Source organism: Xiphophorus hellerii, chromosome 15 (genome assembly GCF_003331165.1).
Source record: "Xiphophorus hellerii strain 12219 chromosome 15, Xiphophorus_hellerii-4.1, whole genome shotgun sequence".
Lineage (NCBI taxonomy): Eukaryota > Metazoa > Chordata > Actinopteri > Cyprinodontiformes > Poeciliidae > Xiphophorus > Xiphophorus hellerii.
The window spans coordinates 4,182,786-4,195,316 of NC_045686.1; the positions used below are offsets into that span (position 1 = coordinate 4,182,786).

Genomic DNA, 12,531 nt, shown 5'->3' on the forward strand with positions numbered 1-12,531 from the left:
CACTGCCAAACCGGTCATGCTGAAGGATGTTGCAGGCAGCAGACGGCTCTCCACGGCGTCTCCAGACTCTGTCACATCTGTCACATGTGCTCAGTGTGAACCTGCTTTCATCTGTGAAGAGCATAAGGCGCCAGTGGCGAATTTGCCAATCCTGGTGTTCTCTGGCAAATGCCAAGCGTCCTGCACGGTGTTGGGCTGTGAGCACAACCCCCATCTGTGGACGTCGGGCCCTCATACCATTCTCATGGAGTCGGTTTCTAACCGTTTGTACAGACACATGCACATTTGTGGCCTGCTGGAGGTCATTTTGCAGGGCTCTGGCAGTGCTCCTCCTGTTCCTTCTTGCACAAAGGCGGAGGTAGCGGTCCTGCTGCTGGGTTGTTGCCCTCCTACGGCCTCCTCCACGTCTCCTGGTGTACTGGCCTGTCTCCTGGTAGCGCCTCCAGCCTCTGGACACTACGCTGACAGACACAGCAAACCTTCTTGCCACAGCTCGCATTGATGTGCCATCCTGGATGAGCTGCACTACCTGAGCCACTTGTGTGGGTTGTGGAGTCCGTCTCATGCTACCACGAGTGTGAAAGCACCACCAACATTCAAAACTGACCAAAACATCAGCCAGACAGCATAGGTACTGAGAAGTGGTCTGTGGTCCCAACTGCAGAACCACTCCTTTATTGAGTGTGTCTTGCTAATTGCCAATAATTTCCACCTGTTGTCTATTCCATTTGCACAACAGCAGGTGAAATTGATTGTCAATCAGTGTTGCTTCCTAAGTGGACAGTTTGATTTCACAGAAGGTTGATTTACTTGGAGTTATATTGTGTTGTTTAAGTGTTCCCTTTATTTTTTTGAGCAGTCTATATATATATATATATATATATATATATATATACACGATAAGATATTTGCACTAGAAACTGAATAAAATTACTTGGTGAGATTTAGTGTTTTGCAGTGTGGAAGCCGAATGCAAATGCAGCTTTTACTTTTCAGATTTCTTTGTGAAAAAATGTAAATGTGTTTTTATTCCACATTGCAATTAAAGTTAAAATAAATTTCTATTGAAATGCGTTGATCATAATTAAAAACTGAATATGCTGTGGATGTATGAATAAGTTAATTAAAGTATTGACATATTCTGATTTATGCTGCAAGAACTTTACAATTAGGTTTATTATTGAGTTAAAATGTCCTAGTCAAGTATAATATTTCACACAGAAACAGGTTTTTCTGTTACGGTTGCTTTGCTGCTGGTGTCTTGACAGAGAAATAAGTTGGAGAAATACATCAGCCTCAAATGAATGGAGGAGCGGTAGAAGCAGAGGTGGATGGAAAGAGTGATGAATTACTCCAGGAAGGTGGAAGGTGGAAGAACGGGCTGTCAGCAGACCAATCAGGCAGAGAGAGGAAGAAAGTGGGAGGAAACCAAGCTGAAAAATGCAGCAGAGCTTCAGACGGGATAAAGGGAACAAGACGAGCAAAACTATTAGAAATACATCTCACTTCTTCTCACCTGCAGAAATAATCTTTAGTAAAAAGCAATTCTGCGGCTGACTCAGAAATACAAACAGTGCTTTCTCCAGAAACACAAAGTGGCCATGTTGTTTGTCTTGTAACCAACTGTGCAGAAGAAATGTAGCTCTTTTCAGCTGAAAGCATCACTTCTCAGGTGTAAAGCCCATGAGTCCTGGCCAGCAGAGAGGCGAGACAATCTGAAACCTGTAATTGAGGTTTTGTCACATGTTCAGGGGGGAAAGTGGGTTTTTTTTATTGTTTTTTTGTGGAAGCACGTTGCAGGATGCAGGCTTTAACTACAGCTACTGTTGGAAGTGTAATTACGATCTACTTTCCTTATACGGGTTTTAGTGCTTTCCAGCAAGTTCTGTTGAATGAAAGGGAATCGGTCTGCATGCTGCTTGACTGAACAAAGCGTTGTGACATTATGCCTTTCTGTTTGTTCTGCTCCTTTAACTGCGGTGCAGCTTGATAGCAGCTTTTATCACCTTCATGCTGAAAGCTTTCTCTCCACTCTGAGTACACAAATACGGAGCAGAAGTGTCTCCCGTGGGATTTGATCCCGTCACCCTGGCAGCCATACGGCAGCGCCCATTTAGTGTCAGAGTGGGGTTAGAGTCCCACTGGGCCCACACATGCAGCTCAGAAAGCGCTGGATTGTTTGGATGAAAGCGCTCTCCAAATTGCAGCTGCAGGTAATGAAAATATTTCCCACAAAAAAAAAAATTGGTATATAGAGAGTTGGGAATGAGTGGTGCAGATATAGAGGTGCTTTTCTCTGGCAGCTGACTGCGTATTGTCAGTGGTGATAATATTTCCTGTGAGGTGAAGATAGCTCCCCTCTCAGCTCTCCTGAAGGGAGGTTAAGCCTCACAGCTGCGAACCAGAGAGTAGAAACTCTTCAGTGTGTGTGAAAGAGAAGAATATGGGATTCTGGAAAAGAAATGAGAAACAAAAAGGAAGCAGATTAGTGACCATTCATCCATAATCATTTATAGATGCTCCATTGCTGCTGACAGCCTCTTGGGAACATCCTGGACATTTCAATGCTCAGATTTGGGCTAAATTTGGAGAAACATCCATTTTTGTCACCATTTATCAATGAAAGTCTATGATTTCCTGACTGATACCTTTAATAGTATCTGTGTTTCCAGGAATGTTTTTAAGTGCATTTGGACGTATTGCATTTAATGGAAATGGAAAAGATGCTAAATTACTTCCTCATATTGCAAAAAAAGTTTTAATACTCGCTTGAGGTGGGAATCGTTTCCCAAAAAGATGGAAACACATTTCCTGAAAAGGTTCTGACGAACATTTACCCGACATGACTGATCAGCTGTTCCTGCTGTCAGCTGTCTTTGAAATTGCATTTCTTTCTTTACCTTTCCAGACAACATGTGACAGAACAATTACACCTGGCCCAATAAATTACAGCCAATCACAAATAATTCACATTTCATACTTTTTACATCTTTTGCTAAAGTTAGCTCAAAATTCACAAGGAAAAATAACTAATGAAACATTTCTATTTATCTGGGTTTTAGCTAAAATACAAATAAGCAATCATCTCATAAGCCAAACTAGGGTTTGTTTTATTTCTGGTGCTTCAAAGTCTCATAAATAATAAAAGGTCTGAACACAAGAAAACTGGACAAAGAAAGCAAATAAAAAAAATGTTTCAAGATTTTTGATCATTTTAAGTTAAATTGTATAAGATAACATCACACAAATGGAGAAAAAGATTTGAAAGGATTCATTATGGCCTGGCATTTTGACAGTTAGAGACAGAAAACTCAAAGCTTTGGAGGCATCAGAAATATTTCAAACCAATCATATTTTCTTTGGTCTAAACTGAATGGTTTGTAACTATCTGGGTCATCCACTATTTGCTGTCCAAAATAAAAATCTTCACATTGTGAGGGCTATTTGTGAGTTTTATAATCATGAATATCAAGAAAAACAACATAATGTATCTGTATATATTATAAAACCCAAATAGCGAGCCCTGAGGTACACCACAGCCCAACCAAAACACGGAGAATCAATAATTAGGGAGTTTGATACATTAAGAACCTCCCAGATTTTTAGTAATGCAGAAAAAAAAACCAGATTTATTTAAATTCAGGTGGTTTTTAAGTCTGAAACTATTAACATTAAAAAAGTTTTATCTCCCTTCAGCAGTAGATCACAACAGTTTTTACATTGTCTGTCTTTTTGCTGTGAATTTCTCTGAAAGTTGAGTGGATGCTGTTACCAGCTCTGATGTTATTTACAAAATAAATCATATTTTATATTTTTAGTCTATATTTTTGACCAGTCATGCTTTAACTGATGAGCCTACCTAATGCAATCTGTGAAGGAACAAGTCCCACCATTTTTTAAAATTTCACTTCTTTGCTGCTTTATTTCTCTTCATCTTGAGCCCATCCTTCCTTTCCTCCCTGTTTTCCTAAGCCCACACATTCCTCATATTCCCTCCTCTCCTCCTCTCTCTCATTCATCAATCCATTCATCCATCTTTCCCGATCGGCCCTCGGCTCTGCAGAGAAACAGAGTTACAATCAGGCTTATTTGTCTCCCTTACCAGGCTGCCATCTCTCTCTCTCCTTTATTATCCCTCTCTCCTTAATCTCAGCCTATCTCTCCGTCCCTGTCTCTTCAACTCTCCATCACTTTCCTCCTGCTGGGTCCGGGGTCCAACCTGCTCTCCCCTCTTAACTCTCACCTGCTTGCTGTAGGCACCTTATATTCCCTCTTTCTGTTTAAAATAGTTATATTTTAAGATCCAGTTATCATTTTATTTACTTATCTGTCTTATATTATAAATATTCCCACCCCTTGAAATTATTCCAATATAAAATTTAAGGCAAATTGCCATAAATAGTTAATTTGACAGAGTCTCAGTTAAATTTACGTCTTGTATTAGCATAATGCCAGATAAATTCATATGCATTGCAATCTTTTTAGATTTTGATGAATAATATTTAAAAATCATGATTCATTTTCATTTCACTTCACAATTATGCACTACTCTAAGTAGCTATATCATATAAAATCCCATAAACAACACTAAGCTTTGTGGTTATAATATGAAAAATGATTTATTGGTGGGTTTTTTTTATTCCTGTGTTTTCTGTGTTTCTCAGATGTTGCAGACTGAATCTTTAATAATCCTTTTTTCCTCTCGATCTTCTCCATTACATTTGTTTTCTTTCCTTCAGAATCTGTTTCCTATGTTTGACAAAACTTTATTCCTTCCTTTTTTCCTGCTTTCTTCTTCTCTACTCCTTTTCTCAGGAGCTTATGCATAATCTGATGCTTTTATTGCTTTTTACATTTTTCTTTTTTACTCGCTGCTTCACCTCTTTTTTAATATTTCCTCTTTCCCTCCCATTCCAGTCATTATTCTAATCACTTCTTTATCCTGGGTTTTTATTCTCCCCTCGTCCTCCTGCCTTTTCCTCCCTCTGCGCTCGTATCCAGAGGGGATAATGAACAAAGGTTATTGAACAGTAGAAATAATGAAATAAAATCGAGCAGAAACCCACCCAGAACAAAACACATTTTCTCATTTTCTTCCTGTAAAAGTTATGAATTTTTTATGTTTCAATCTCCAGCTCTAATGAAATAGTTTTTTAGATGCGACACATCATACATTTTCATAAGAGGAATTTGGTCTGACATTTTCAATATGTTGTTTCATGTGCTGTGCTGTGCATGTGTAATGGTTTTATGAACACCTGTGAGAGTGTGTGTGTGTCTATGTGTGTGTCTGCTGGTTGGCATTTACTTTCACACTTTCTTTTAATTTGTACATTTCCAGGCTCATGTTGGAGGCGTGTCTGAACGTGTGATGATCTGTTTTGTTTCCTCTGCAGTGTGTTGAATCGGACTCCAGTTCATCTAATCCATGAGATCATCCTGGTGGACGACTTCAGCAACAACGGTGAGTCGCAGCTGCAGCTCGCAGACGCAGCTTGCAGGTTTTTTCCAGGTCCAAAATAAACAGAGATGAGACGCACGAAGCAGGTCAGATGGAGAAATGTGTCCTCAGCAGCTGGGTGTTTAGTTTGGGGATTAAATTGTGTTAGGGGTCAGAGTTCACACGCTATCGTCTTCAGAAATACTCAAAACCTGTGTGAAAAGTACAAAAGAAACTGAGAGAACAGTTCAGAGGAATTATACAGGAATAAGTAGCTAATTCTGTCTATGAGAACAACTAGTAAAGTGAAACTAACTAACACGCCCTTCATTTTAAGATGCTGTTTATCACCTGGTTCAGTTAATGCAGCCGAAAATGTTCTGGTAAAACTTCGTTTATAATACATTAAAGGTGAAGTAAGATTTAGAGGCAGGAAATAGATGTTTTTTGCAGGATTTCACTCATTAGTTACCAAACATAGAAACTCACACACACACACATACACACACACCTAAAGTTAAGGTAAGACGTAAACACAACATTAGCCAGGTTTCCTTAGCCTGCCTCCTGGTGTCATTTTTCATGTTTCCTGACTCGTCAGTCGTTTCGCTGCCGGACGGATGGAGACATGAGGGAAGCAGCTGAATGAGAATCCAAGTGATGGAGGTTAAATAGTGGCACATTTAGACTGTGGAGTAATTATCAAGACAGATGAGGCTAGAGGACAGACAGACAGGAGCAGGGACTGATGTGTTACACACACACACACACACCAGCACGCACACCCACACACACACACATAACCAAAGACGGAGCAGCAGCAGGATAAACAACAAGCTGGATTTACTTTTCCAACATGTCAAACTAATCCAGTCAAATATCTGCAAAGAAGTAGAGATTCATCAATCAGATATTTATATCTGCATCGGTCCCAATATTGAATAAAATTGTAGATCAAGTATCGGTGACAATGTGTTTGATCCATAAGGGCAGATCTATTCAGTCTAACTCTATCCTGAGCAACATCATGCTTCATTATATATTTTACATTATACTGAGAACTTTCTGAACCATTTGAAAGATATCGGTATCGAAAGTGAAAGAAGCGGATCGGTGCATTCCTGCATAAAAGCCAAAACATGCATTAAAAATTGATGTTTAATTTTTCAATTTTGAGAACATATTCCAGTGGACTGAACATATCCTGATGATAAAATGAGGAATCCAGCAGGAAGCTCCCAGCATGCCGTTCATCACGCTGCTGGCTCTGAGTCATTGTCCTGCTGCTGTGGAGTGTTTCAGCTGGAAACAGCCTGCAGCGTGTAAAGGAACTGATGACACACACCACACCCCGCCTCCCTACAGCACTCCTGACATTTATTACATCCTGTTTTTTATCTCATCTTTATTTCCAGAAAGCGACTGCCAGCTTCTCACCAAACTGCCTAAAGTCAAATGTCTTCGCAACAACAAGAGAGAAGGTATGGCAACACGGAGCCTGACGGCCTTTGGCTGTCTTCTGGCTCCTCGTGTTTGAGTGTCGTGTGTTCATGAGGAGTTATGAGTCTTTGCTATCATGCAGCAGTAGCAAGACATGCACCAAAGGCAGACTTGGCTGTAAAAGCTTGGAGAACTGTGTTTGATTCTGGTCAGCCGCTGAATTCTCAGTAAATCTCCATCAAAAAAGCATTTAAGGAGCCAAATACATAAATAACTTGATGAGCAGTGTTCTTGTAGATGTGGATGTTTTCCTGATTTCACATGTTGTCTATTAGCTCTGCTTGTCATTTTTCTGTGAAATCTATTTCCAGCTGCCTTCATGCATTAAATATAAAATACAAACAAAATACACAAATGAATTTGACAGGCTGACAAAGCGATGGGGTCATGAGCGCTCTGGCATCTTAAAACTCTTAAGTGCCTCCGTAAAGATTTAAAAATGTGTTTTTAATCCTGCAGCAGATTATCCTGCATGTTTGTACATGGCTTTCAAGGTGTTGAAGCTTCTGGTATTAGGAGCTCAGGGATTAAATAAAGAATATTTTATTTGTTTTATTTTATTTAGACTTTCTGTGGAGGCGGAACATTTTTAAAGGTCTCTGGTATTTGGGATTTCCTTTTGCTACTGAATGTTTGTTCCTTTGAAATGACGGAGGCTGAACAAATTTTAAAAATCACAAACATTTTCACCTCATAGGTGATGTTGGGTAAAAATGGCTCCCCAGTTTCATGACTGAAAACATTAATTTTGCTACTTTTACAGCTGTATGTCATTTATTTAGATTAGAAACCTGAAAAAGTTCTGAGTTGTTGCCTGTTTATTGTATTAATTGATAAAATTTCTGGGTCCTCTATAACTATTTAAATATTTTAAAATGTACTATTTAATGTCAAATTAACAATGAAGGGATATTTCTGACATTTATTAACCAAAAGAAGACAGAGCATGGTTTGATTTTGATTATTTTTTGCTTTTTTCTCAGTGAAGGTTAGCGAATGCTAGTGACTTAGCTTTACCCAGAGCCCAGTGCTGTACATGCAGAGGCTGTGGGTTAATATACTAGAAAATGATCTCAGACAGAAGATCTCATCTTCGACACTAACTGTGTTTCCATCAACGTTTTTGTTTTTTGAAGTGTTGCATTAGAAATGGTTGATGGAAAGCACAAAATTCAAAATAACTTTTTCAGCTTTGCAGAAAAGTGTTTACACTTGAGACTTTTCCAAAAAGAAGTTGATGCACTAAGTAGAAGATGGAGACACATTTTTCCGAATATGTTTTGATGTAGCAAATGTTCCCAGTCCAAACCAGACCATGACATGACAACTGGATATAAAAATTGTTATTCTGAAAGACAGAGAAGTTCACGGCTGAAGGTTCAAAACAAGACCAAATAATTAGCAAGATAACAGATGTTAGTGCTGAAATGTTTCTTTTTCTCCAAACATGATGCTCTGCATTACAGCCACACATCTGCTGAGGGAGAAAATAATTTCATGGTTCTTGTTTTGCAGCTCCTTATATCTTTTGATCCTCAAAATGATCTGAATATGCATCCTGAATTGATGGACAGCAGAAATTTCTACCCTGTAGTCATTGTTGTTGTTTTTCAGCATTGACTATATAATTAGTTTTATTAGTCTAACATTGTATTTAAACTGTTTTAAAGATTAAAACTGTCTTGTTTTATCTTGTTTTCCAGAACTTCCTTAGGAAATAGATTTTTAATCTCAATGAGTTTCTCTTCCTAGTTAAATAATTGTTAAACAAACCCTGGCATTGTTTTCCTTTTGCTCCAGAGTCATAAAGTACAAAAACTGCTTTTATTTTATCAGTGTCACTATGATGATGATCAGTTAATAAAGCTGATAACAAGCTACTTCCCTGAAGCAGTGAGGGTGTACTTACTTTTCCCATGATAATGGTCACGGGTGTAAAACAGAGATGTTTTTGTTGCTGTTTCAGATATTTGACCGACTGTTATGAATAAATGTTGCTAAGCGGCTCTCAGGAACCACAGATAAGAGATCAATAAAACACATCATAAAACTGGAGCAATAATAGAAAATAAAAGCCACATGATTGTCAGGATCTGTGTTTTTCTCGGTATTTATTTTGAGTTTTCTGTGTCTCTGAGTCTCCATGTTGTCCGTCTGACCCTGGATTGTTCCCTGGTGTGTCTCGTTTCCTTGATTTCCCTCTGTGTATTTAACTCCACCTGTGATCCTTGTTCATCTTCGGGTCCTTGTCAAGTCAGTCGTTTTGTCTACGTCAGGGGTCTCAAACTCCAGGCCTCGAGGGCCGCAGTCCTGCAGTTTTTAGATGTGCCACAGGTACAAAACACTGGAATGAAATGACTTAATGACCTCCTCCTTGTGTAGATCAGTTTTCCAGAGCCTTAATGACCTAATTATTCTGTTCAGGTGTGGCGCAGCAGAGGCTCATCTAAAAGCTGCAGGACTGCGGCCCTCGAGGACTGGAGTTTGAGACCCCTGGTCTACGTTGTCAGTTGTATTCATGTCCATTCGTGTAGCCAGTTGCTACCTGTGTTGAGTCCTGGTTTTCCGCTCAGCAGTGCTGCCTGGTTTTTTGGACTTTGTTCGATTCTCATCATGAAATATCATTGTTTTTCATTAGGATCTGGTTCCACTGCATCTGCCTCACCACCCACCATCACACCTCATGACAATGATAGAGATGAACAGATCTAAACCTGAAGCACATAAAGTAAATAAAGTGCCTGCTCCTGGTTTACCTGTTAAAGCAGGAAATTACCAGTTTAAAGTTTAAAGTGTTTGAAGGAAAAGACTTTGGTTTTCGATGCAGACTGCTTCCTGAGGTCAGAGCAGTTTCCTCACAGGGAAAAGCAGAAGAAGAAAACACTTACAAGCCACTCCAGCACGCTTGTTGAAGTTTGATGAGACCAGTGCCATTTGAACTCACATTACAGCTGGAAAATAATAGTCTTCACTCCTCTAAAGTGTCCCTGCCCCGTCTGATCCCGCCGCTCCTTCCTGTTACTGTTTGCTTGACATCTCCCTGGTTTCTGTCCTTCCCAGCCTGGTGAGTTTCTCCTGCCTTCGCCTCACCTCTTTGTCTCGGAGACAAAGCGAACAGTTGTGCTGCATGTTGCTGCTGAAGGATTTCATTACAGACTCACAGGAGCAGGTTTCATCAGTCTGGCTTGTTAATAGTTTATGGCTTTAGGCTTTTTGACTTGATTATCTTTTTAATGGTCATAAAAGCTCACCAGTCTGGCTCTGTGTGTCTTCTCTGTCAACCACAGATGGTTTATGCTTCAGAGACTTGCTGGCCCGATAAATCCTCTCGCTTCTTGCATTAACATTGACCTCAACCTAATCCAAAGCATTTTAATGGGAGAAAATTATCATATTGTTCGTAAAAATACAGATATTTTATTTGGAGCATCTAAAATATTCAAAAGAATATGCAGTTGGGCTGAAATATCAAGATGCAATGCTAGTTGACTTGCTATTGGCTGGTGTATTCAAAGGGTTATTCCCAAACAAAGTAGATTTTTTTAAGCAAAACATTTTTTCTACTGCTTGCCATATTCATTTACTGTTTACATATTTCATTTATGTTTATTTTTAGATCTTTGAAAAACTCTCTGGAGTCTTGCCTTTATTTTAAATACAGAGTGATTCAAATAAACCTTGCAGTTCCTGAGATATATTAAGAGTCATTTTCAGGCAAAAAGCAGAAAATATGCTGATTGTTTCTAACAGCTGTGATAAAAATAAAATGATGGATTAGTACTTAGTCCAACATTGTTTCTCTAAACATGTTTTTGGTAAGTGACTGTGACTTGAATCCCACTTGCTCAGTCTCTTTTGGTAGAGCTGCTTCAGTCTAATCTCTGTCAGAAACTTCTGGACTGTTGATCTTTCTTCAGAAGAGTCTGGACTCCCAGGAAAAAACATTCATCTTTATCAGGCTTTCCTTAAATAAAGGTTAAAACAAAAATTAAAACCACCTCCTCTTGCAAAATGAACCTCACATTCAGCGTTACTGTCAACCTAAAGTGTGTTCCTGTTAGCAGAGAGGAAGGAGCTCAGAGTGAGAGTAGAGTACAGATGTGGATTATCAGCAGAGATTAAAGATCATCTCTGTACACTGAGTCGGCTCTGAATGTGTTTATGTGCATCTAAGTAATCGGCTGCCGACTCGGGTCACTTTATTCCTCCGTCAGTGTTTGTGCCGGCCTGCGTGTGGCTCCGTTTATGTGTGTGGGTCCATCCATCCAGAAAATAAAGCCTTATTGAGGATGAAATGGGATTTTTAATTGGCTGAGCCCCGGCCTAACTGCTCTGCGTGGAACTTCACGGCCCCTTGTACAATGTCACCGACACACACAAACACAATGGACCCTCGGCGCCGTGCACACTCAGCCGTGCACGTGTGCGCGCACTGACTGAAAAGACACATTCACGCAGGATATATCTATGTGTCAGGGAGTATTGATTAGACCATTTACACCAAATAGAGGAGAACACTGGCCACCATCAGGGAGACCTCCCTAACTAGCTCATTTACTCACACACACACACACACACATTTAAAAACGACCTCAAGTCACCCGACACACACACACATCGACTCTCTTCCTTCACTTTTCTGTTTCTGTCCTTTAGAAGTGAACAAACAAAGCTTTTCTCCCAGACGAAGCCTGACACGTACATGCAGAGTGTGATGCGGCTGTTAAAAGGTTGTCTCCATGTCTGACAGCGCCTCTAAGAGCTCGCATCGATTTTCCCCTCTGCTGACTGTCTCTGAGCCAGGAGGCCAGCTACGGCCTGAGAGGGAGGGATCAGATGTCAATACATGCAGCAAGGCACTCGCACCACCGAGGCTGATGGTTCCATTCCCACCACGCCTTGTTGCTTTTTCAGGCAGACTAAACAGCAGCCCTGTTTAGTCCGCTTTAATCCAACTCCAGTTCGTTTTCCTAGAAGATCTGGTTTGTTTGGGGAGGTGTGGATGCGTAATCAGACCAAAAATATGGACTCCCATTTCGGTCTCAGTTGGGTTGAATTCAACTTTTGTACGGTTCAAATCCATATGTGAACACCAAGCAGACCAGAGACCGTTTCAAAAGCAGGAAGTGGACTACAGCACACGGCATTATGGGTAAATATGACTACAGCAAATCTTGAGTGTCAGTTTGTTTTCACACCTGATAGTCCAGTAGACTCAGTTTGATTGGGACCAAAACTGCAACATTTGTTAAATTTCCAGCTGCTGTGGTTCTGTTTCTCATGGCACTGAGTTAAACCAACCAAACCGTTGAAAAACCTGTTCCCCTCCTCACCTGTGGCGGCGCTGCACCAAGAACCACTGAAGAAGACTCTGAGCGCAACTTCATTCTTCATGAAATGCAAACCAAAATTGAGTCAGATGTTACGGATTGTAGGATTTTTCCTTTGTCTTTGATAAAAAGAAAACCACAAGAAATTTCTTCTGCTTGCTCTAGACCAGGGGTGGGCAACTCCAGGCCTGGAGGGCCTAAAAGTCTCCTGCAACTTTTAGATGTATCTCTACTTCAACACACCTGAGTCAAATAATGAGG

At 40.1% G+C, this 12,531-nt stretch overlaps 1 protein-coding gene across 1 annotated transcript in view; it reads left to right on the top strand.

Annotated features, from left to right (window-relative positions):
• Nucleotides 1-12,531, top strand: part of galnt14 (UDP-N-acetyl-alpha-D-galactosamine:polypeptide N-acetylgalactosaminyltransferase 14 (GalNAc-T14)) — a 139,855-nt gene that overhangs the window by 90,496 nt on the left and 36,828 nt on the right. Inside the window, exons 4-5 of the mRNA XM_032585047.1 lie at nt 5,397-5,464; nt 6,856-6,921. Of these exons, the coding sequence (XP_032440938.1) occupies nt 5,397-5,464; nt 6,856-6,921 (134 nt within the window). The remainder of the gene's footprint in view (nt 1-5,396; nt 5,465-6,855; nt 6,922-12,531) is intronic.